The 27,497-nt window shown below is 35.5% G+C and overlaps 1 protein-coding gene across 1 annotated transcript in view; it reads left to right on the top strand.

Annotated features, from left to right (window-relative positions):
- ARHGEF7 (Rho guanine nucleotide exchange factor 7) overlaps positions 1-19,322 on the top strand; it is an 87,024-nt gene extending 67,702 nt beyond the window's left edge. Inside the window, exons 19-22 of the mRNA XM_015811818.1 lie at positions 20-196; positions 12,934-13,033; positions 16,020-16,074; positions 18,217-19,322. Coding sequence (XP_015667304.1) covers positions 20-196; positions 12,934-13,033; positions 16,020-16,074; positions 18,217-18,339 — 455 coding nt within the window. The 3' untranslated portion in view covers positions 18,340-19,322. The remainder of the gene's footprint in view (positions 1-19; positions 197-12,933; positions 13,034-16,019; positions 16,075-18,216) is intronic.
- The last annotated feature ends 8,175 nt before the right edge of the window (positions 19,323-27,497 follow it).

Here is a 27,497-nt window from a genome sequence, read left to right as displayed (position 1 = left end):
TTCACCCATACATCCTTAGCATGGCAAGGCACTGACCTGATGCATAATCACGTCTTGGCTGATGATGACCAATCCAGTCTAGATTCCTTGGGTCGTCGCAGTAGCCTTTCTCGTTTGGAGCCTTCCGACTTCTCTGAAGACTCTGACTATGACAGTATATGGACAGCTCATAGTTACAGAATGGGCTCTACATCTCGTAAGAGCTGTTGCTCCTATATCTCTCACCAGAACTAATGCACTTCTGAGCTTTTCTTAACAAATGCTTGTTGTATCACAGCTTGCTTTTCTTAAGACGTTTTCTTGAAGTTCTTTGTCTCTTTTAATGTGATATTTTAACAATCTTCTGGAGAAACTTCTGACTTCAGTCACACCTTCTACATTTATGGTATCTTTTTTATATTAAGATTTGAGTATTGGTATGTAGCTATGAATGGTTTACTCTTTTTAAGATTTCAGTATAGCTACAGCACTTCTCCCCCCACCCTCATTCTTGCAATATACTGTATACTTGTTTCTTGAAACAGTACTTGTGCCATTCACATGAATATTATTAAGCCTTACAGTGTTTAGGTTCATACAAGTTTTAAACAAAATAAGTTACTTAAGAATAGCAGCTAAAAAACCCTCCCACCGAAGAAACCAAAACTGCCAGAAATGAGAACATATTTTGATGTTTGTGATAAATGTATAAGTTAATTTTTAAAACAACAAGCAGATTTAGTATATTACTAATTAATACTGCATCATCCTACCTACATTTCATAAATTGGAAGAATCAAAAACTGAGCAAGTGAATTAAGCATGGAAAACTTCAGGACTGCAAAACACTGTTCTGAGAGCTATTAGAGCATATTGAGTTTTGCTATGATTTTTGCTAAGGTAAAGAAATGATACATTCAAGAAATTGTGCAGCCAGCTCAGTATAATGCAGTAAAATATTTGCAAGTTTCTCTAAGCTGCAATATCACATTGAACTGTAGCTGGCATGTTAAATATAGATTTTATGACATGTCTACATTAATAAATCATAGGTCACTTACTGTATTGTACTACAGGAAATAGGCTAATTTCTGTCTAAAGATAAACAAGTTATCTTGGAGGGGGGGGAGAAAGACCCAAGTATCCAGATTTTGGAAGTGCCAAAGTCATATGTTCCTACTGGCGATTTAAGCCCATTCTGTTAAAATTGAACAGTAGGGGTATATTTTCGTAGTTTGCTTTGTCATTGAAATGTAAATAAAACTGCATTAATTTCTCTAAAAGCACACTTTTAAAAGTAATCTAAATTTCCATCAGTAATACTCTTACAAAGTTTTGCAATGTTTTCTATGTTTAGCTAATTAACAAAAGGTCTTAATATTTCATGAGAGGTCTGCTGCCAGAATTCATTTTAGAAAAGAAAGCAGTCTAATGGTATTTTAATTGGTACAAAAATATCTTCAAAACATCATTTTTCAAGAATACTGAATTTATCAAATTACTTTTTCAGTTCAGCAATTTAAGTTACTACTTAAAACAAATTTAACCAAACAGACCAATTGTTACTGTTTGGCACACCCTAGAGTACCAGTCCTTAGAATTCCACAGCTCTTGAACCTGTAAATATGAACACAATTTATACTGCTCAGAGATTGGATAGTATATTGGTTAATAGAAGCAGGTATTTGAGCTGATATACTGAGAAAGTAAATGTAAATTTATTTGAATTTAATCCTACATAAACCATTTCATAAATACATGTTTTTAAATGAAAGTCTAAGGTAACATATTTACCTATTAGCCATGAAATAATTGATGGATTAGTGAATTGGGAGCCTAGGCACAAAATGTAATTTTGTGCTACATTGCTGAAAATGAGCTGGCCTAAATATCTATCATTGCCTCCAAAATGGCATAATAAAACGGGAAGCTGAACCACTGTAGAGCCCAAAGGAAGCTAAGAGCAGATTAAGTTACTGTGACCCACAGAGATCAATCAACAGTAGCAGTCCTTAGAGGCATTGGCTTCTGTTCTGCAAAGCTCCAATTAATGTCGCATTAAATTATTATGAATCTTCCAGTAGCATTGGGATTAGGCTTCTATTAGGAAATGAGATTCTTAATCCTTTCCACAGAGGCTGGTTTCCTTTTCAAATACAGCATCTTTCCATTACGAACACCTGAAAAGAAGCAATTTGAGTGTGAAAATGACTGGGCAAAGGAGTTAATAGCCTCCCTTGCTGTTTTTCTACTCAGATGTATCTTTCCTTGCTGTTTTTCATACATACAAAAGTTAGGAAATTATATGCTTTTGCTATATAAAATCTAATTTCTACTGTGAAGACACAGTGGATACAGGAACATTTGTGTATCCCATGTGGGTGAACAATGTTTTGTAAGCCTCCTTAACTCTTATATTTTCAAAGTTTAATTAAAGTTTAATAATGTTCAGTATTATTCATATTGTGTTTTTAATTAAAAATTAATCAAAAATACAGTGTGAATAATACTGAACAGTAGGTCAATGCTGTCATTAATCAAAAGTGTTTTGGTTTTGAAAGTATTTTTTTTTATAATGGGTAAAGGCTTTTATAATACAGTCTATTGTTTTTATGACATACTACAAATTTGAATTACTGTGGCTGCTCTAAAGCTTTGTATTCTTTTTTCAGAATGTTTATTCAAAATGTTCAAAATTTCCCACTATAAATTCTTACAAGAACTGTGAACCATGGGATGGGATCTTTATAATAATTTTCTTCAGTGTAACTATACTGTTCCCTATTGGTGTTTTTGCTGTTGGAAATTGCTGACTGTTTTGATGGATTTGAAGTTCTAATGCAACAGCATTAAAAAAAACTTTCCAGTGTTAACATTGTTGTACTGTATTCAGCCTGAATTTTTAGTTATTATTTTAATGGAACCTGTATGATAACACTGAGTATTTTATGTTATGAAATGTACAGTCAGTATTATAATGAATGAGTTAAGAATTAGAAAGTAAGTGTGAACCGTTGTGGGTCCTTTTCATATGGTTTAAATGGTATTGCCATTCAATTAGTATTTACTATACTAATTCTTATCTATATTAATTTTGTGTTTTGTATGATCTTGCCAAAACACAGTATATTGTGTACATAGTGATATAAAAATATATGTATATATAAAGAGAGAGAGAGGCTTTGCATTTTATTTGTGAATGGAAAATTAAGTTATAGACATTTGAAAGCAAATATAGATGTATATCTGAATGTGCATTGTATTGTACAGCTTGTATTTAATTGTGTGTGGTAGCTTATAACAGCTAAATTGTTTTTTTAAGTATTTGTTATGTACATTTTAATACATTTTGTATTTACTAGTTTATGCTTTCATTGAAGTTATTATGCCAAAAAAGAAATAAGAGAAAAAGCAAACTGATTTAAAATATTGTTTTCTTAAAATAATCTTTTGAAGGTGACCAGAATGGAAACCAAAAATAAAATGATTAATTTAGGACTTGAGTATATCTGAGAAGCTGCCTTCTGTATTTTGAGGGATTATTTCATGTTGAAACAGATTTTTGTTAGATTTCAGATTTTTAACTTAACTTACTGAAAATCTGTTATTTAAAGAATTAATTTATAATATTATAGAGGAGAATCTCATTGGTTTCATTCAAATGCATTAGCAAAACAAGGTAAATCTTCCCTGTTCTCCCGTCTTATAGAACTGCCAAGATATTAAAAACCTGCACTATAAATTAAGAATTTTTTATCAGTTTGTCCAAATCATAAAACTAACTATGGTTAATTTAATCATGTTAGTAAAATCAAGCCTGTTTGATAAACTGACTTTATATTTGCTTCTTTCTTTTTTAACAGTTAAGATGAATTATAGCTCATCTGTGTTAAGATGAAATTGCTGAGTTAGAAAAAGAAAAGATAGGCATGCCACCAGAGAAAAGCCAGGTTTTTTGTCAGTCCAAACAAGTGCATCAAACATCTCATATGGAAGACTTACACATTTGACATGGGTCAGTTCTTGAAGTGGAGACACTTGTATGGTATCCAGGGGAATATATATATTCTGACAGTTATTTCAGTAGGTTATTAATGGGATAAGCAGAAGTGAATTCATAGTACAGTTCCAAATGAAAGAGGAAAGATTTGCATATACAGTAGTGCCAATGTGGCATCTCTGAGAAATTGGATTGAGGAATGTTCATAAATTGTCTCTTTAATATTTGTAAGATTATCAGCATACTACCTGGATTTGTAAAGTAATTACTGCCTATATTGTTGTTATTAAACTTTTTATTTGTGTGAACCAGGGTAACTGCCCAATATTCAGATATGCAGACATTCAGTTTTCCTGAGGGGTTGGCAACCTATCTATACTAATCACAATTTGTCTTATTTGTTTTTTATGTGAACATAATCAGTTAGGGATTTATGGTCTGGGTCTTATTTTGAAGCATTACTGTTCATTCCTAACATGAAAAGAATGTAACTTTATCTGAAAAATTATTTTTTGAATTATCGAAGTATTAGGAGCTATCATTGTAAATATACAATATTAGCAATGTATATTGTTATGATGCTGCAATCATTTGTATATTTAACTAGTAATTATCAAATGACAGTATTTATGAGTAAGCATGCATATGATCAGGCATTGAATTTTATTAACTTTTATTGAGTTTTATTCTTAGTAATAAAGAATATTTTGTAATCTTGTTTGCCTTAAAATGGTCTCTAGTATATCTGTTTAGTAACACAGATTTTGATAGTTATTTTCACAAGAAAATGTTCATAGTTAAAAATTGAAGATGATTGATTGGAAGTATAAAATGAAACAGCCACAGTAAGTAGAATGAAATGAATAGTAAAACAATGTTGTGCAAATAGGTGTTTAAAATATTTTTTTTGTTAAGATGTAAATGAAGATCTCAAAGTTTAATTACTACAATTACTTTTTATAGTCACCTTAAATAAGTAAGTTTATATATTGAACATTTGACATTGAAAGTGTCTGAGAATTAAATACCATGACTTTCTTAATTTTTTTTCTCATGTTAAAGATGACTATTTCTCATAACAAACCTCTTCACCTGTAGTTCGATAGTATTCCTAGTGTACCTTCAATTTCCAGAAACATCTGAGGGTGGGGCATTTCAGGGGAAGACAGGGAAGGCTGTAATCAGTGAAAGTAAGGTTTGATCTTACAGTAAATACAGGGAATTAATTATTTCATCAGGAATTTTTTAACTGGATTTGAAAGTTGAAAGGTGGATTGTCAACTTATCTCATCAACTTGAGAACAGGATGATGCACATGCATCATGAGGTCTTAGTATATTTAGTTTGGGAACTCCCAGAATAATTCCTTTATTAGTACATTTAATAATGAAAACTAGTGATAAATGATCTTGCTTTTCAATTAACACTATATAGCCTTAATTCTCTTTGTAGCTACATGGGGTAGCCCATATTTGTTCATTTGATTTAGATGTACATTTCATCTTTTATTCAGAAGTTTAAGGCACAGTATACATAGTGTTCCTTTTACTTTTTTCCCACAACAGCCATTTCATGGCATAGATAGGGCTGATCGGCAGAGATTGGCCAAAGTCACACTGATTTTGGTCGAAAATCATTACCAGATCATCTTGGTGATTTCACCTAGGATATCCTGCATGAAAAAAGTGTCCCTGTCATTTGCTTTATCATATATTTTATTTGTTTACTACTTGAATTAATTTACCATCAAGAGACAAAAAAGAAAACAAGCCAGCTGCTTTATCTACAAATGTGCATCTGTTGTTCTTGCTATCTTTAATTTGGATTGTGCAGGATTCTATATTTTGTAATTAACTGCATGATAATGGTGCATTTAAGCTAGAATGATTTTGATTATTCCCTTCCACTGAAAACTATGTCCTCAACTCTTGATTGATTGCATTTCAACTGTCAAAGAATTGTAGATGCAGAAATTATTTTAGGAATCTTTTCTTACTTGGTTAATTATTCCAAAAATGCCCTTCCTATCTTTTTTTCTGAAGGCCATAGCCCTTATTTGTTCCCTTTCCCACACCTGAGGCACTTTAAGTGGTCATTAGCTGTTTCAAGTTAAAGTTTTTCTCTCTTATCCTGAGATATTTTTAATTGTAGATACAACTTGACACACTTTGTCAAACATTCTGTCTTGAATTAGCCCAACATTTATTGACTACTGTTTGCTATGGACATGCCCCTTCCCATAAAGTCTGTGAGTTGTGGGAGAGACCAAATTTTTAAACTGGCCTAAATTCAAAAGTTCCTCAATCGGATGCTATGAGTGAATGAGAGGGTATGCTGTGAAGCAGGAGGGAAATTCCTTTCATACCTCAGAACCACTCCGTGTTCCCGTTAGCTGTTAGTAGTCCAACAGTTATTGGGGGAATAGTAGTGCAGTGGGAGGGTTTCCTATTTCTTCACCCTATAATCATCATCCCCAATGTCTGTCACCTCATGGACCCCACGTAAAACAATTTACAAACCCAAAGAGCATTTTGACTTAGTATCAAGAGACTAGTGAATATTTTTTGTCCAGCTGATGATAGTTGATGAGGGAATAAAACAGCTGGGAAAATCCACCAGTCCCTTTACTTAACATGTCCTGCAGATGGTCAATTTGTATTGATCGATTTGTATTCATTTTACATAAAATGTTTAAAACCTAACAGAATTAAGAGTATATAAATATTGAAATTAAGAAAATATTTATGTCAGGACAAGATCAGCAATGGGACAGCAGTTTTTAAACTGATATTTCTCTGTCAGTTCAAAGATGGATAAATGATACTTTCAATAAGCCCAGAATAAGAAAACTGAGATACTACATTTGATCTTAGTGAAAAGGCTGAGAAGTGATGGATAACTGAGATCATTTTTTATTATTGATATGAAAGGCTCACCTTGAAACCTCTTCTGATTTTAATAACTTATATTTGTTCTGGTATTCCATCTTTTTAAAAATAAAATTCAACACATATATTTTAAATGGAATAAATTAAATAAAATAGAAACACATATCCATTTCATTTCTGTGTTTATACTAAATACAAATATTTATACAAATTTTGGCAGAACAGTCTGAACTATTAATAGTGCTTTGGAGAAATCTAACTGGAAGAATGGAAATAAATTAATGAGTGTTACATAACCACAAACAGTTTTGACATCATATAACATAGCTTCTGAATTGCTTTTTGTTCAAATAAAAATAAATAAATAATCCATCGTAACCTATATTAGGGGCTTACTCATATAAGAATGTCCTATACTTTTACAGATTTAATTTTATATCATAGACAGTCCCTGGTTAAAAACAATTCCATTCCTTAACTCTGTCTTTAACCTGAATTTGTATTTAAGTCAGAACCTGTACTTAAAAACAGATTGCATAATTACTAAAATTGGCGGACAGCATGATCCTTCCTCTGACCAGTGAAGTGCTGAAGGTGTGTAATGCTTTCAGGAAAACAGGCTGTATATTAAAAACATGCAGCTTCATGGTTCCTGAAATCATTGTGCAGTTTCAGCTTAAGTCAGATATTCTTAACTCAGAGACTATCTGTATCTAAGTGAAGCCTTGATGGGGCCTGCTATTATATTGATTTTTCTTAGAGGTTTGCCAAAAGTGTTTCATCTTCCTTTTGTTGGTGCTCAGTAGAGATTTATACGTACAAAAGACTGTTTCTAAGGTTAGCCTTAAATTATTATTTTAGTTTAAGTGAATGTATGCTTCTAAAAGAATTTTCTACAGAGCTTGAAAATTGTTCCATTTCTCTCTCCCCCCCTTTTCTCTCATTGTTCTCATGATTTAATTGGAACTTGATGATGTAAGATGAGGACTTTGAATCTTGTGAACGTTAATTTTGATATATTTTAAAATGGATGTCTTCAAATAGATTCTAACTTTGCATATATTATAATTTATCTGATTGCCAAGTTGAAACCAGCTTTGTGGACTTCTAATTCCATTTTAAGAATATTCTTTTTTTAATGTATGATTGCTTTTCAAAGTTCCTTTTTTATGGGATGATATAGTACTTTAATAATACTAGACTGCTAGTTTAAATGTGAATAAAATGAATATGGTTGCTCTGTTTGTGTCCTGTGTTCTGTATTTTCATTAACTTAGCCTATTATTTTCATTGCGGACAATACTGTCATTAATTGTGGGACAGCTGTGAATAGTCGCTACAAAATCCTGAGAACTGTTGCCGCTTCTTTTAGGAGTTCTGACAGGCTTAGCTGAACAGGCCTGAATGCTCTGAAGGATCTGTTTTGGCTTGAATCCAAAGTGCTCTATCTCCCTATTAAAGCTTGGGTAACTTTTCATGTAAGTCATTTTTTCAAGGAATAATAAGTTGCAATAAAGTATTGCAATTGGTACTTCATTTTTGTTAAATGTCTTTAAGACTATTTGTTAAGAAATATTATTGTTGCATTCAAGAGATCCTGAAACAGTGTCCATTGATAAAGTGGAACCAATGAAAGAAAGTGACTAGTTTCTAGAAATTCCCTTAGATCAGGGGTCCCCAACCCCTGGTCCATGGACCAGTACTGGGCCGCAGCATGGCAGCAACTGGTCTGCACAAACAAGCAAAGCCCCATCAGTGGGATGCAGGCAGCATACAAAACCATGCACTCTCTGGTCCGTGAAAAACCTTTCTCCACTGAACTGGTCCATGGTGCCCAAAAGGTTGGTCTGGGGTCTCATCTTCTCTTCTACATCTCCAAACAGATGTATCTGAGTTCTGGACCACATTGTGCTCATAAATATAGCTACATTAAGACAATCCAAGCCTGTATTATCTTATTTACAGATTTCAAACATGCACACATAATAGGCTGGTCCAATGATACTACTAAATAGCATAAAGCAGTTTTATATGCAGTCTCGTTTAATACAAAATGTAGATGCAAAGCTTTTTACAAAACATGGTTAGAGAGATTAAGCTTCAGTCTTATTTCCTAGGCAAGCAAAAAATTTTAAAAAATGTGTAGAATAGGAAAAAATTTAAATCCAACAAAATATGGAGGGGAAAAGCCTGCATGTTTTCATTTCTGCATTTTGGGTTGCTTAGAAGTGCATTACTTTCAGCAGAATACACAGGTATGTCCATCATCAACGCCTGCATTTCATATCTTAACATTTTCCTCACAGAGGCATGAATCCACATTAAGAACTTCAAGGACATTTTCCAGCACAGGTTTTAATATAAGTTACATCTAACTTTAGAGAGTTGTCTGGATCTGTTGGAAGCAGAAACAGTTTTTTCAAAGTTCCATAGTATTTATTTCTTAACAGCAATTATTAAATTCATGCTACCGGTATTATCAAAAATATAGAGGAATGATTTGGTGAGATATACAGTAACTTTTCTGATGCATTATTTATTCTATCCAATATTGTTAGAATATTCGATTAAACCTCTTTTTCTAAAAGAATGAAGCTATCAGGCCTAAATCTTGAAGATTGACAGAAACAATAGGGCAGACATTGGAAATAAATTGCTAGGGACGCAGAAATCTACAGAGAAACAAGATTATATACTCCACTGGGGCTGTGATCAAATGTAGATAGTAGTCCTTACTCTTGGAATTTGTCAAGTCATCCAGATGTTTGGCAGAATGCACTAATTATAACAGCCATTGTGTCTTATCAAATGTCAGTTATCTCTATCTAAGGAATATTTGAGTGTGAGTGCTTTGTGATGTAAATGTTTGTGCTTATTAATCTCCCCTAGCATAATTTAATGGGTGTGCTTATCCCAAACACATTTCTAAATTCCTGGCATGCCGTAATTAAACTAAAGAGTTAATCTTTAAGGAAGTAAATTGGGACCCTTTGGGGAAATCATAAGAAACTAAAGAGGAGTCCACATATTGTTAATGTTTAATCTGGTTAGATTTGTGAAGGCAAAATGGGAGTGAAGTCTGTGCAAGTTTGAAGTAGGCAGTTCAAAAAGCCTGAGAACCCATAAACTTACATATATCATAATTTAATAAAATAAGTTGAAAATAAAATAAGTTGAAAATAAGTTTTCAGTGTGAAATGCCAATGAAATCTTGATTTTATACATAGGGGATATTTATATCTGTAACTCATTTTAGGGGTTCAGTTATCACAGAATTTGAGAAACCTTGAGCTAGAATCGTTGCATTGTTTCTTTTCCATCATGCAAATGCAAGAGAGTCTTTACATACAGAAGATAGATTTCTAGATCGTTCATACACAATCTAATATATAACTAACCAACCTTGACACAGGTTGCCTAATCATTCTTTAAGAGGAATAAAGGAATCCTAAATACCAGCCATTTATTTTTCAGGGCTTGCAGCAAAAATTCTTTTACTGGACAATGTTACTTCCTGAAACATTAAACCCATGTTGTGTTATATTGCTGTCATTATAAAGACACCCAGCTACAGGTAATAATGTCCCATCTAGTCAGATTTCCAGCTTACCTAGATCCATTTTATTTATGGTTGTAATAATCCCATTATGATGATGATTTTATTTCCCTTAACATGGCTAAGTTTTGTTTTACTATTTTTAAAATAAGCCATGCTTTGACTGTTCCAGTATTATAATTATTGGGGTTTACTGTGTTTTTTTTTAATTTGCTGTCTCACAATTTGTTCTTTTTTTTTCCTTTGAGCTAATAAATTATTAATAAAAATGCTGCTATCTACAGACTTGTTGCACCTCTTGGGATTTTTATCTTTGTCTTTTGCCTTTATTTCTGCAATAAGGTTGAAACTAAAGGTAACATTAAGAGGGATGTTTTTAAACATGCAAGTGGAAAGTACTTGGGCAGGTGTGTTTATGTGATAATGAGGATTATAACAAGTAGGAATGGGAGTTTTTGCTTTCCTATGCTATATTGTAGAAGGAAATTGCCATTTTGAAAATTGTATTGCATATTGGAGTTCAGTCACGTATTAGTAATATTTTGCTGGATTTTTTGGCAAAACATTCCCTGGTGAAATTTCCTTCTGTGTGGAATCAAACTTTAAACATGTTTCTATATTGGGTAATATGTATTTGCAGCAGAAATGACATTTTCACATGGTCTCACATACTTCCAAGGAAGACTGGTTTAAGTGACAGTGAATTAATTGAGGCTTACATTAAAAGAATGTCATCAACCTCTTTGAAAACTTGACCTTAAATACCTTATTAAATGTCTTTTTTATTAATTTCAATGGAAATAAATCACTCTTTATTTAAAGGTTAACTGGATTGTGGTACTACTTGTAAGATAATAGATCTCCACCCTTAGGCTTAATATTGTCAATTATCTGACTCAGAATAAAGTTATTTTTTTTTCTCAGGAATTAACATCCTGTTTTAAAATTATTGGTATTTTTCTAGCAATAGTTTTATATACTCTTTAGTTTTCTCTCGTAAACCAAGGATTGTGCCTTCATTACTTAATTTCAATCCACCTCTTTTGCTTTCTGCCATGTTTTAACATTTGAAATAACTTTTCTGAGTAGTTTGAGTAACTTAACATTAAAACATTGTTTTATGTAGTTTGTCCTTCAGAGTTAACATCTGTTTCACTACCAATCACTATTTTTTCAACCTACCTGTCTTCATTTTTAAATTTTTATTTTGAATTTACTTGCATTGTGTTTGTACCATAAAGGTTTTGTTTTAATTCTATTTGCAGAATTAATATTTTTTAAAATATTTTTTAACATTTCTGACTCATTTGTATAATACATTTGTATAATAATAATAATCCTTTTCCAGCTACATAGTTGGTAAGTTGATATCTTGTCCAATGATAAATAGAATTTTACTTCATGACAGGTATAAAAAAACTCTGTAGAATCAGAGATACTATTCCATTGCAATAAAATATTGCTATCACAATGCCTATAAAATTAGTATTTTATAAAGTATAATTAGTTATATAAACTAACTTTACAGGTGTTGTGGTAATAATATTTTCCTGCAGTGGAATAGGACCTCTGAATATGCTGGTTTTGCTCTTAGTTGAGAATGTTATCAATAAAGTACTAGTCTTTTACCACAGAATAAACAGTGGAAAGAGAAGCAGCAAATGATTATGTTGGCTGGGGATTATAAACAGTGATATTTAGCAAAGATGTGAAATATTACTTTAAAGTATGGTGACCATACGTCTTTTATTATAAAAGATAATCCTTTATTTCAGAAAGCTGTCCTTTAGATCTATTTTTCAAAAATTTACTATTGTCCTTTATTTTGATTATTTAACTTCTAACATAAACATACTGAATGATGCATTTTTGTAATATTTTTCTTGGATTTGTTCTTAAATTTTCCTTTCTAAAGCAAAGTTATGAATATAAATATTAGTTTTTATCCTTAACCTCTTTCAGATTTGCCCCCTTTTCAGGTTTATCCTTTATTTTTTCCAGGAAAATATGATTAACATACTTTTAAAGACATTTAAAGTTCAAGACATTTAGGCACTTGAAGTCAACTCCAGTAATTTGAATTGTGTTTGATAGCAGTAAAGTACCATTTGAATTTTGTTTTTATATATAACCAGGTTTAGAGCTATCAGCAACGTCTTCAATCACTTTCTAAAATAATCTTCGCTGAATGTATTTATTTTATTAATCACAATAATTTCTTGATCAACTATATAATCACTGCTTATTATTTTACTAGCTTTATATCTAACAACTGCACTAAGTTTAATTTGGCAGTTTTTGCCTAATTTAATGCTGGTTGAAAAATGTAAATCATAGTTTGTCAACCATTCTTATTGAAGACAATGATAATAAACTTATAATAGTGACTGGTACATATCTATAAAATAGAGAACAAGCAAATAAAATATCAACTGCTCCTATGAACATTAATTCTAATATCTGCCTAAAAGTATGTTTTGTCTTTTAATTCTATTATCATGTTATATTAGACTCCCGAAAAGAATCTGCTCCCCAAGTACTACTTCCAGAGGAAGAGAAAATTATTGTAGAAGAAACAAAAAGTAATGGTCAAACTGTGATAGAAGAAAAGTAAGATGATTTCTTTAAAACAGGTTTATATAATTATATATATATAATTTTATATGTTTTTGTACAATGTTATAGTAGAATTTATGCACTTGTTATGTACATATCTCAGTAATAAGGAAGTATGGAATATACAGTCAGGTGGCAAAAGTAAGTACACCCCATAGAAATTGTTGACTTTTTCATCATATTTCAACATACAGATATTTAATCTTCATATCAACAATATTGATAAAGAGGATCTAATATAACATATTTACACTGTGTACTCCATTTGTTTAAATAAATAAACATAATAAATAACAATTGCAACTACTTCTACGTGGGACAAACATCATGTCAGTTAAAAACCAGGATCCATGAACACCAGCTAGCAGTCAAATGCCATGATCCCAAATCCCTAATTGCTACCCACACTGACACCAAACAACACCAGTTCAATTGGAACAACACTAAAATCATCGGCCACAGTACCACCCATCATGCTTGGGAGTTCATCGAAGCCTGGCACTCCACAAGCAATTCCATTAACAGACACATTGACCTATAACCAGCCTATGAACCCCTCAGAATCCAAATCAATCTAACAGCCATCCGGAGACAGCAGCAACCGTCAAGCCCCTCCCCCCAGCAGTTCACTTTCCAATGACCCTGACCTGATATAATCTCCCCATCACATGACCTATTACCAGCCTCCCACTGATGACTCACTCCTGACCCAGTAATTCATACCCTCCAATGACCCTGACCTGATGTACTTTCCCATCACAAGCCTCTCTCTGATTACTCACACCTGGCCCATCACAAGACCCTCACTTGACACTCCCACACCTGAAGCCCTTATATAACTAGAACATTGACACAGATATCCACTAAACACCACTGAAGATGTTACCTAGCCTGATAATGAAACATTCGGAAACCAACCCTCAAGCTCGGAGAACGAACCTTCACCCTCATAATAAATAAACATAAATGTAGATTTCATATGTGGAAAAAGTAAGTACACCCCTACATTTCTTTCTTCCTTGCATACCTAAAATTCTACCTTAGAATCCTGTGCAACAGATGAGGTGCCAATGATTAGTATATTGCCTGAGAGGATGGGAACAAAGCTGTCTTATTGAAACCTCAGACATTTAATTTGATTTGCTCTTTGTTGCTGAAGTATACCATGCCTAGATTAGAAAGAGCTCTCTCTCAGATTTTCAGAAAGAAGGTTATAGATGCCTATGAGTCTTGGAAGGGATTTAAAATATTGCCAAGCAATAGGATATCAATCATTCCACAATCTGGAAGATCATCTATAACTGGAGATTTCAAGCAACTGCCAGCTTGCACAGGTGAGGTCGTCCCTATAAGTTCAGCTCAAGAGCAGAACATAGGATGCATGAAATAAGTCTATTAAGAATTCCAGAATTTTGTCATCTGATTTACAGATGGCTCTCAACTTTATTCATGTCAAAATGCATGGCTCTATCATTTGAAAATGCTGCATAAATTACTTTTACATGGGAAATATGCCAGGAGGAAACCTTTGCTGCCCAGAAAGAAATCAGGGCAAGAGAAAGTTTTTGCGCATGAACACTTAGGCAAAATTTATAATTTCTGGAACAATGTACTCTGAACAAACGAGGCAAGCTAGAGTTATTTGGACACAATACCAGAAGATATGTTTGGCAAAACTAAAGACAGCCTTTCACCAGAAGAATCAACACCAGCTCTAAGGCACATTGGTGGAAATATTAATGATTTGGGGCTCCTTTGCTGCATTAAGGTCTTGCCAGCTAACCCTCACAGAATCCACTATGAATTCTTCCTTGTACCAAAGGGTGCTTGAGGATAAGGGAGGCCATCTGTCAGAAGATTGACACTCAGCTGAAAGTGGACTTTACAACATGTTAATGACAACAAACATTCTAGTAAATCTACCAAGGAATGGCTGAAAAAAGAGAAATTCAGTTCTGGAAGGCCCAAATCTAAATCCCATCAAAATGTCCTGGGATGATTTGAAATGGGTGGTGCATGCCGGGAATCCTTCAACCATTGCACAGCTGAAAAAATTCTTCATGGAGGAGTAGGGAAAAAGTCCTCCCAGTCAAATGTCAAAGGCTGGTAGATAGCTATAAGAAATGCCTACTTGAAGTAATTTCTGCTTAAAAAAAGGAGTGATACTAGGTATTATTGCCAAAGATGTTCTTATTTTTTCCACAGAAGGAAATGGCACATCTGTTAAATTTTTATTGAATGATTGTACAGTCATAGTTTTCATAGGTGTTTTTTTTTGTTAAATTACATCAACTTTATCTTTAAATGCTATTTGAATGAAGGTAAAATACTGATATATCCCATATGTTCAAAACTTTACATGGGGTGTACTTACATTTTCATGTGACTGTATATATGTATATCCTCTTAAAATTCATTACTTAATTGCCTGAAATGAGGATCATCAGTCCACTGTTGCCCATTTAGACCGATTCTAGTAATCTTGGGTTCTCTAACTTTTCTTTTTGCATTTTTCTTCCTTTGTCCTTGTACCAGCTGGGAATTGATCAGTGTTGTGGTAAGGTGGCGTTCTTGAGTACCCTGGGATTTCTGTTTTTATTTGTATGTAGGATTGCAGATGTTTTAGTGTTGGTAATTGTATTATTTTTATATAAATGTACAGCTGATTTTTTTTCAAAAAAGTTTGCAACTAATAGAATTTTCTTGAACAACATTTGATAGCAGATCTCTCCCTAGTCCAAGTTACTTTATAGTAATTAGCTTAATAAGCTTACTCCCCCTCCCATGCCTCCAAAAGTCTTACTTAAAGAAATACCAGAAAAGCCCAAAATTTACTGCAAATGGGCAGGTTCAATAGTTTTTTCTATATCTTTTTCACCCCATATTATATAGTTTTTGATGTAAAATCACCTGCATCGATATGATTTTTATATAGATTTATTTACATTTTGTGAAATTTTATTTTAATTTTCTGTTTTAGAAGTCTTGTTGACACAGTATATGCATTGAAGGATGAAGTACAGGAATTAAGACAGGTTGGTAAAACATACTATATTTCACAATTGAGAATAAGATGATAGAATATGGTAATTATGTCAAAAACAGGATGTTTTTTTTTAGAAGTGTGCTTCAGAATTGGCGGTAGAATCAATATGTAGTATCAGTACTGTAATGAAATAGAAGTTAAGTAGCTTTCATGCACAATTGATTGTACAGGTAATCCAATCTAATATTACAAATCTTGGCCATTTAAGGTGTGTGTGTGTGTGTGTGTGTGTGTCTGTTTGTAGTTTATAAATAAAAAATATGAATTGAATAGTTATAAAATTTATATGATCACCCAACTGTGATTTTGGACTGTTTACAGTAAACCAAAAATAAACAAATATAGGTAGACAATTCTGTTAAAATGAAAGAAATCTTTGCAACTCAGTTATTAACTTCCTCCAGATGGAGACTCTCATCATCCTGACCCCGGGGCCCAAGGAAAGAGATGGGTTTTTTAATGCCTTTCCAAAGGCCAACAGGTTCAGGAACAAGCTTAAATAGAAGAGGGGAGAGATCATTCCAAAGAACAGGTGCTCCACAAAAAAAGAATGCCTTTGTAGTCCTAACAGATGGTACTGTTTTAGAGAAGTAGGTTGGCTGATATTGTTGTGGAAAGGCAGTCCTGCCAATAACTTGATCTAGTGTTATGTCAGACTTCATTAGTGATAACCAGCACTTTAAATTACATCTGGAATTTTTATTTGGAACCAACACATTTGTATAATAGTGGTACTACATGTGTGCACTTAGGTGCACTCATAATTACCTGCATCATTGCATTCTGTAACAATTGTAGCTTCTGCAGAGAGAATCCTCCCAAGCACAATCCAGTTTAAGACTGTCATCTCCCTATCATTCCACCCAGCCACTAAGACCTGACTTGGACTATACATCAAAGCCTCAGCAACAAATTTCCTTGGGAATCCTATTAGGCATATTTCACCTCTGGGACAGATCAATTACTCCTAACTCCCTGCGGTGAAAAGTAGCCAGGGAACACTTCAAGGTCAACAGGGAGTGATTCTTCCATTACAAGGGACTGATGAAGAGATGAAACCCAGGTCTAACAGGAGGCCTGTTGTGTGGATTGGGCCCTCAGTAAACTGAATCAGGTTCATAGTTGCTCTGAGAGCCATGAACTCTTAGTCTGCCTCCAAGTCTGTACTTATGAAAAGCTGGATGATGTCCCCCAACATCTTAAGCCTAGTAAATTGCACTGCCGAACCAGATATAGCATCAAGCAACACAAGCAGCAAAGTTGTTACTCGGTAGGGAATAGCAGCAGCAGCAGCAACAACTCCAACTGATCTCTGAGGCTCAAACTCATGTAGAATCTCACATATATCTATCAGAATGGATGAGATAGGGATTATTGGAGACTGATCTGACACTGAGCAACGCAGCTACAAGGCTCAGTGAAGGCTCTTAAAGCTCAGTGAAGAGATTGGGGTGAGTCAGCAAGTCGGAATGTAGTACTAATATAAGGCAGCAGGAAATATTTTTTGAGGAGGAAGAAATATCTTTCCTTGAGCACATGTTAGGTAAAAGGCAAAGGTAGACATGCAATCTGCACAGACTACATTAATTCCAGTTTTAAGAAAAATCCACTGGTGAGAGGAAACACCTGCCACAATGTACTGCTTCTGAGTTTAGTTATGGAGGAATCATTCTTTAAAACCTAATTTCAGCTAGTAATTATGTTTATCTCACAAGAAAATTTTGGATAATTATTTTGTAAATTAGTAGAATCTTGAACATGAGAATTACTTTGTAACTTTGATTCCATATTTCACCATGTTTCATCTTATTTCTCAGTTTGCATCTATCAAACATCAACTGGAGTTCCTCCTAATAAGAAAGTTAATTATTTTCCTAAATGTGATTTGTATCTGCATTTATAACATTTTTATAGGATTTTACAAGATGAAAATATTATGCTGAACTCAGAGCAAAAGAAACAAGTTTTCTTTACTGATAAATTAAACCCCAAGCTATTATTTCAAGAGAGCACAAATCTATAGCAATATACTCTGAAGGTCTCTTCATTGTAGAAGCATTGTAGAAAATTATGTTTTAGTCATTTAAGGCAAATTGTCATAATGTGTTTTGGTGCGGCTTTTTTTTGTCAGGATAATAAAAAGATGAAGAAATCACTGGAAGAAGAGCAAAGAGCTCGCAAGGAGCTTGAAAAGCTTGTCCGGAAAGTTCTAAAGAGTATGAACGATCCTTCTTGGGATGAAACCAATTTATAAAAAAAAAAAAATTATTGATTTTTTTTCTTTCTATTGAAAGACCAGTTGTCAAATCTAATTGTGGAAGCCTTCTGATATTTAGTCAGTGTTGCGTATAGAGCACTACAAATCAGGATTTAACTGGATTGAATTATGTTTATATATATAATAAAATTCAGTCCATTTATGAAGCTGTCTTTACTTAAGTGCAGATAGTGTGGATCCTGAACTTGACCTATCTTTACTTATTTCCATTTAAACTGCCTCATTTTGCAGCAATTGCAGCAGTTGGCTAAGAAATCCATGCCCCTCTTGTAAATATTTGTAATTTTGAACTTGTATGTGATCAATGTATCAGGACTGATATAGTATGCTATTGTCTTCCTGTAGTATGCTATTGTCTTCCTGTAAGCAGCAAACATAGCAGTGGCTGATGCTATGCTCCTAACATTTACTGAAAATTATATACTAGTAGATGAATTGTTTTGAATTTTTCATTCTCAGGCATCAGATAGAAAACATTTTTGGTAATTCCCAGCATATTTCCCAGTATTCAGTCTATTTTAATAATTTAATTAAATTTATTTATGTCTGTTTAAACCTTCAGACACCATTTTAACATAAATTTTAAAACTACCGACTGTCAATGCAGTAAACTGTCAATTGACATCATTTCATATTAAAGGTAAATGTTTTAAAAATTGAGGCTTATATGTTTCTTTTCGGCATGTTAAAATGCAGAATAGTCAGGTTAAGTCAAATGTTCTTGCTCTTATTTTAGTGGCTAGTTCTTAGATAATTTGTATATTAGTTTGCAGTAGTTGTGCATATATTAAACAACTAGTGAATGTTCTAATGAATCACTCGGTACTGTTGTCAAAAGAGAAGTCGATGTGTGAGTTTGTTTTCTGAAATAAATGTATTATTTATTATTTTAGCATGAATATAGCAAGTTTTAGGTTAACATATGTCTGTAGTGCTCTAGAGACAAATCTTAAACCTTATTTTACTGTGCAAATATAATCTTTTTTTTCCTTCTACAATCTAAACAAAATAATAGTCTCCTGACCTCCATTCTATATATATATATATAGCAAGTACAAAAACGTAAGACCACCAGGAAGTTTTTTAAAAACTATAAAAAGTTTTAATAAAATTAAAACTTAGCGCTAAGAAGGAAACCCGTTGTGGACTCTGCAGAATGCCTTCAGGCACTTCGCCGGTTTCAATACCGAACCATGCGAGCGCTTATAAATGACTTACACAGACACATTGACGGCTTAAAGAACAATATTCAGAATTATCGAGAACATTGTCATACAGAGCTTGTGAGTCAGCATTTCTTCATGTTGAACCGTCACATCCGCTCCACCTCTAGGAGTACGAGCCAGCGAGCGACGGAAAAATTCCAGTATAGGATTGAGAGATTATGTGGATTAAGCACTAACAACTCTCCAGAAGTATTGGTACACAACTTATCCAGTAAGGTATTAACCAACTCGCAACTTACCCTCCTACAACGGGATGTGGGGTTTAATCTTACAGACGCCCATGCTTTGGATTTTGTGGCAGCTTTGGAGCCAGCTATGCATCGTATTGGAGTGGGGGAGGAGACTAAAAACGCTGTTAGACAACAGGTAACGGGCCTGCTCATGAACCATAGGGACTATCGGGCACTATCTAGAAGGGAAGTGGAAGCTTTAAACCAACTTAAGAGAGAGGATTCCATACTCATAATGCTGGCAGATAAAGGGAGAGCTACGGTCATTATGGATAAGGTGCAGTATGTCAGCAAGGCGCTAGACCTGCTCAAGGATACTACAGCCTATAGAATGGTAGACGGTGATCCCATGACAGCCCTTGTAAACCGCACCAATAAGACACTTAACACCCTCAAACGTAGTAAGAGATTGGATGACATCACTCTTAGAAAGTTACGCCCTAGTGACACGGCAATGGCCAGGTTTTACGGGCTACCTAAGGTTCACATGGAGGGTGTCCCTCTTCGCCCTATTGTGTCATTTAGGGACACCCCGACCGCGAGCCTGGCCAAATGGCTGAGCAATCGCATCAGCCATTTGGTCGAAGATAGCTCTACTACTGTTAAATCTGCCGAGGAGTTTCTTGAAAAGATCAAGGTCCTGAGGGTGGAGGATGATGAGGTGATGGTGTCTTTTGACGTCGTCTCCCTCTTCACCTCTATCTCACAGGATTTGGCTGTCAAGACAATAAGTGACCTTCTTGAACACAGGGGTCCTGGACAGCGACAAGACTCTCTTCGGCCCCAGCACCTTGTGAACCTACTGGAAATTTGCCTAAAAACGTATTTCACGTTTCAGGGCACTACGTTTGAGCAGGTCAAGGGCACCCCCATGGGATCACCGATCTCTAGCATAGCGGAGGCGTGCTGCAGCAGTTAGAGCACGTAGCGATGGCCCAATGTCATCCCAAATTCTGGGCCCGCTACGTGGACGATACTTTTGTCGTCATTAAGAGGAGCCAAAAAGCTGGCTTTGTGGACATACTTAACTTGGTGTACGTGGATTTGCGGTTCACGGAGGAAGAAGAACATCAGGGCAAGTTGGCGTTTCTTGACGTCCTGGTACAACGCCAACCCGACGGAACCCTGAGGACCAGGGTCTACCGCAAACCCACCCACACCGACAGGATTTTGCATTATGATAGCAATCATCCTGTGCTCCACAAGGCCAGCTGCATCAGAACACTTTTTAAGAGGGCAGACTCTCACTGCAGCACAGCTAGAGCTAGAATAGATGAGAAAAAACATCTGACTAAGGTGTACAGGCGCAATGGGTATCCTATGAGGTTCATCAGACGCCATAGTGCACCACTCAGACCCCCCGTTAGATCCCGTATGGAAGAGCCAGCATCCCAGATAGCCCGTGTCACCCTCCCTTACATTAATAATGTTTCGGAAGCTACAGCTTGCTTGTTGGCACCCTACAATGTGAGGGTGGCACACAACCCCAACCAAACATTATGATCCAAAGCAATGAGACCAAAAGATCCTCTTCCCACCACAGAGAAGTCAGGCGTTGTTTACAGGATCAATTGTAAAGATTGCCCCGCTAATTATATAGGTGAGACCTCAAAAAGGGTTAAAACTAGGGTCCACGAACATCAATTGGCTGTGAAAAGAGGTGAACAATACTCCCAAATCGGGGCACATATGATAAGAGTCTGGACATAGATTCGACTTTAATAATGTGCAGGTGATTGCCAGGGACAACACGAAGGGGGGTCGACTCCTAAAGGAAGCCTGGCTCTCAAACGAGGGGTCCATCAATCGACATGTGGACCTATGCCCTGCGCACATAACTTTAAGGGCATGGACTGTGGGGGGTCGATCTCCCAAAAGGAAATGACCCAATACCACAATGCACCTTCTAGAAAGAGAGGCAGCGGAGGAAAAAAGTCCCGAAAGTGCCCGAGTAGGGAGTAACCAACGATTGAGCAACCTTCTGAGTACGGAAGGGCACCCTCACCCCCAATGAGTGGAAGAATGTGCTAACACCAAAAAGCCAATTATGGATGGGTCAAGTGATTCCCAGTGCCCTGTGAGGAGTTCAACTAGGATGCGGCTTCGCATTGGCGTCAGGAGGCAAAGTGATCGCGAAGGGGAAAGTTCTAATATCATCCCCACCCCCTTTCATGACTCCGTAACTAATCCCACTTATACTGTCACTCCTACGGGAGGCCCCCACCCCAGGAATGTAGGAGAGCCACGGGAGGATAAAGAGATGGTGGTTTACAACCTCAGAACCTCCACACGCTCCCAGAAATACCTTCTTAAGAACAACCCCCCCCAAAAAACACACCAGGACATAAGAATTGGGAACTGCAAAATCCCCTCTCCTCCCCATTGAGGACGATTGTACACCCCCAAAGAACAGAGAAATGAATGTACGAGGGAGAGGACGTTCCCCCGGTGCCAAGAACATCGTGTGAAGAGGAGGACGACGGGGCTACGAAGATGAACGTTGGGGCGTGTCCCACGCTGACAGCTTACTTCCACCGGTGCGGCTCGTGGACGAACCCAGATGCAACTGTTGCAAACGCCCCCACGAACGAGGGAGCAAAGGGGGAGGCTGGGGGGGAGGGGACACTAATGAATGAGAATTGTGATAGGACGGCTACAGCAGAGCTTCGTGATATGGAGGAAAGCAATGCATGGGTGGTTGTAGGGAAAACTTGTAGAAAGAAGGAAGGTGGGAAGGAAGCCACAACGGAGGATGCTAAAAAGAAAAATAGGGAGAGCAAACAACAAGAAAACGCACTGTACATGAAATCAAAGACCCCCCTCAACCTACGACCAAAGAAGGGAAAGAGTAAGGGCGAGGGTAAGGAAAGTAAAAACGTAACAGCTAGCAATATGGATCTTAGAACTCAAACGCAGGTGGATTGGCTGGGACCTGTGACGAGGTCCAGGAGCCAGGTGCAAAGAGCACCATTCCCACAAATAGCCTTCCCATTGACTGGAGGTTACCCTGATGATGCTGGCAGCTGCTGGCGAAAGCTTGGTATTTTAAAATTTTATTAAAACTTTTTATAGTTTTTAAAAAACTTCCTTGTGGTCTTACATTTTTGTACTTGCTAACATACACACACACACACTCCCACACACACACTAAAAATGGCTTTCTGAAAAGCAACCAGCCGTGTCTGTAACTTTATGTTGGTTGTTTGAAATGTATGTAGATATAGGAAAGTACATATGGATTCTTTTAAATTACATTTTGGTCATGTAATATAATGTTCCAAATAAGTTTGCACATATTTTTTCAGTATTTTAAGAACAACTTTCTGCTGAATTTAGGCAGGTATATACTAAGAATAATGCACAAACTCTATGTGTGCTAAAAGCAGCTTTCTTATTTTCAGTTTTCTTCCTGCTTATTAGATAGTATAAAACTCTTATGTTCTGCTTAGAGGTGTGATGGCCCTGGAAAAAAAAAGGGGAATAAATCAGTTCTTTTTAAATAAAGCCAGTCTCTCAGTATTGGATTTCATATTATGTGGAGAGAAACATATTCTCCTTCCCTACCAGTCTTTTTTACATTTTTATTTTTTTACATTCCACATCTTTAGCTCAGAAAATTCTGTTGTCTTCAGCCTGGAATAGGGAAAACCTTCAAACTTCAGCTAAATGACCAAGGGTAGGGGAAATCTTTATCATATTTATATCACATTATAGATTTTAAATTGCTTCATGTAATGGGGGGGGGGGTGAGAATTCAGCATGGCCATAATATTAGAAGGGCAGTTCTGTGTTTTTCATAATTTATAATTGTACAATTCTTGTATTCAGCAAAATAGTAAAACATGTCTCCGCCATTCACGAAGCATTAAAATTTGAGCTGTGTATTATTCCTCAGTGATGACATCTTGAAATATTTACTGAAAATTGTCAAGACTGCTGTCATGGCAGAGGGCATAGGTGGATTCTTATTTTATAAAATAGTTTATTCAACCTTAATTTTAAAAATAAAATTAAGGTGAATGTTACAGTTATGTGGGAACTGTCCAATTTCCTTCAAAGACAAGGTTAGAGGCCCTGGAAATAGAAGCCCCAGCAATAGCTGACCCAATTAATGAGATAATCAGAAAATCGCCAAACTAAATGAAAATTGGTTAATCATCAAATTCTCCTCTTCAATTTGTTTTATACAAATTATCTGTCAAGGGTCCGACTAATGAAACACTACAAAGAACTTCCAGACATTGTTTATCCTAAAAAGCCTTTATTACAGTGTAACAGAGTGTCGGCACAGCATGGATGGATGCCAAGATCTAAAATCTCCACCCCAGAGCAGTTATTTTGCTAGCATTTTCCCTCCCTCTTTGCTGTCATAATTCACGTTGTCCAACCAGCCTGGGGGGCAAAGGTTCACTTCCTTCTGAAGCCCGTGTAATTACTCTCTCACATTCTTTCTTTCCCCTCCCAGCATCATCTGAATTAACTCTAAAAGTACCAGACAGTTCTGCATATTTTGTCAAAGCAAGAATATTCAATATTAGCAGCGTTGACATTATCATTTTTCCCCTTTTTGATGCTGCTGCTGTACCTCATATGCAGCATAAGAAATCAATTTGAATAACAATTACAGTTAGTCCTTGACTTATGATTGCAGTTGGGATTGGGATTTTGGTCACTAAGGAGTGTATTCATTAAGCAAGTCATTATATGACTGGAGTGGATTTTACGACCATTTTTACCAAGGTTGTTAAGCGAATCATGTGGTTGTTAAGTGAATCGTGTGGCCATTAAGTGAATCCAGCTTCCCCAATTGACTTTGCCTGTTGGAAGCAGCTAGAACGATTGCAAATTGTAATCACCTGGCTGCAAGACACTCTAACCATTGGAAATGCAAGCTGGTTGTTAAGCATCCATATTGCTATCATATGACCATAGGGGTGATGCAAAGGTCGTAACTTCAAGAATGTGTCATATGTCACTTTTTCCAATACCTTCATAACTTCGAACCATCTTTAAATAAATTGTCATAAGTTGAATACTACCTGTGATTGTGTTAAAGTTCTTCGCTCTATCTTGAATAAATACAAAATCAGTTGCAAATTGCTTCAAGGCACCTAGATTCAGCATCTGTACTTAGCAGACCTATAAGAGTTTAGTCCCATTTCTAAATCCATAAGACTTTCTGGTCCTGTATTAATATTAATTGTTTATACCTCCATTAATTATGCGCCATATAACACAGATGCTGAGAAATTTTGTCTAAGCTTCAATGGATGATGATGATGATGATAATGACAACACTGAAGATGCAAGACAAAAGGAACAATGTGGAGCAAAAGTTATAATAATTGACATTTGTATATAAAATCTCGAGATAAAAATATTCTTTATCTGAAATAAATATTAGTGTCCAAAATGACATCTATAGAGACCAACTAATCTATTGGTGGAAAAATTGTCCTTCATTGTATAGGTAATCCTTGAGATGCAAGTTTTTCAATATTTATAATAAGCAAAGCAGGTTCTCTTCAAAAAGCTTTTTATAACATTGATAAGATACTTTACTATTAAATGAAACAGATATGCATTACTATTCAAATAATGTTAATTATGTTGATACATGCAGTGTGTACATTTTATAAGGGATCATTGAATTTCACTCATTTGAAACCAGATTGGTATTTGTACCCATTCATTTTACAAAATATGCTTAAAAGTTACAGAAAAGCCTGAACAGTTAAACTTCTAATTCTATAAAATGCTCTATGTTTATATTTCTTTTACTGGACAGAATTATCCTCATGCTTAATAGATAGACTTTCAATGGATTGAAAGCTCAGCTAGTACCTTTGCTTTCAGAAATTAAGACATCAATAAGTGCTATATCAACTATATTTAAGATTCTCAGAAAGTTGAAACAACTTTATCTCTTGACCTAACTCCTGTTTTTCCTAACTCCTGGACTTTACTATTTTTGCCCTTTGAACAAAGCCTCTCTTATCACTGATGCTGTGTAATCAGAGCTGAACAAGAAAGAAAATAGAAATCTTATCCTCCAACAATCTCAATTATTTATCTGGAGGGAAAAAATCATAAAGTTCTTAGATCCATATAAAGCACAGTTTGAGTCTAACAGATTGCACATGGCTAGGATTCATCTACCATGACATTTCCTTCAAGGTTCTTGTTCATGGTCCCACCGGTGTGCAAAATATTTCAAGCTCAACTTAACTCAAATTATTCTATTGCTAATTAGACAACATCAGCAATATTTTGAGTAATGTCCTGGATCAGTACCTCAGCAATGAAGTAGTCTGAAGGATAATTAGTTTCTGTCAAAATGTGTGAAGTTTAAGGTGGGCAAGATTGGAATCAGTGGTTCCCAAGCCAGAGGTGGTTGCTGCTATTTAAATGTAGAATATCATTTGATTTCAAGATCTCCAAGCATGGTGCTAAGTACCTGTTAATTTGAGAAAGCAGAAGGAAGAAGTCTCATGTTTAAACTGCTGAGAGAATAAAAGTCTTTATGCCTTTGCATTAGCAGTGGGAATGTATGTGATTTCAATTCTGGTCTGAGGTTATTTGACTCTCACCCTACCTGTTTGCAGTCCTGCTCTTTTCCTTAGTCATCTGTCAGCTGATATATTCAGAAGAGCCTTCTAATTGCAGCACATTGCATATTACATCTTTGTGGGAGAATGCAGTAAACCAGACATTTTCACACCCTCTTTCTGTTTTCCATTTTTCCCCTTGTATCTGTCCTCTCAATAATTAGTTCCCTTGGTGACCAGTTTAATGACAACACAAAACAGAACTGTGATGTCACAGTTATATTTTCTGTTCCTCACCATAGTAGGAGAGGTAAACTGAGTTGATGAGCCAATTGTATGGCTATATTTCTTAGATTGACTTACTACTTGTAAATGGAAATACTAATTTTGCCAAGTCTTTCTGAAAGCAAGCTGCTGGCTACTCTGTCTCTCCTCCCCATCTCTCTTTTTATTCACAGCTAGCTATATTAGGTATTTTTTATAGATTGATCTCAATAACCTCATTAATGAAATGCATAGAAAAACAGAACCAGAATCAAAAGTTTATTTTTCTAGTACCTTACCTATTATGGCTTCCTTCAGGTGCATGCATTAAATTGTCCTTTAAGTTCAACAATGCAACCCAGTCAACATCAAGGGTTCTTCAGCTGGAAAAAAGAAGTAATTTTCTTCGTTATGGATTTGCAGGTAAGTCTGAAGCTGATGACTGTTGGTACTGTGATAGATGAATACTCATTATGAGGTCCAAAGTATTACAAAGAGATGGTTTGCAAAACATGTTGAGGCAAACAGCGCTATCCTTGAAGGGTTCCAAGAGCTGCAGTCTTTGTAAAACATGTGTGGCTGTTTTGAAAACTCTTCTCAGTTTGCAGCACAAATAAAATTTACAGGGACTTTATTTTGCTGGAAGTCCAGCTGAAGCGTGTCTACCTATACAAACACAGACAACTTGGGGCAGGTTTCCTGCTTTCCAGGAGGTGGTGTATAGTTGGGTCCCTGCATTATTAGTATTGGCTTTACTGAAGGAGGTTTGGATTTTGAAGGATATGGCAGTATACTCCTCTCTTAAGAACCTGTTGCTGGATTCAACAGTTCTGGACAACTTGCAGTAAAACTTTATAGGGAAGGTT

This window comes from Protobothrops mucrosquamatus, unplaced genomic scaffold (assembly GCF_001527695.2).
Source record: "Protobothrops mucrosquamatus isolate PMUCROS unplaced genomic scaffold, P.Mucros_1.0 scaffold51, whole genome shotgun sequence".
Classification (NCBI taxonomy): Eukaryota; Metazoa; Chordata; class Lepidosauria; order Squamata; family Viperidae; genus Protobothrops; species Protobothrops mucrosquamatus.
Note: the sequence above shows the minus strand (reverse complement) of the source record. Positions and strands in the feature narration are given on the sequence as shown.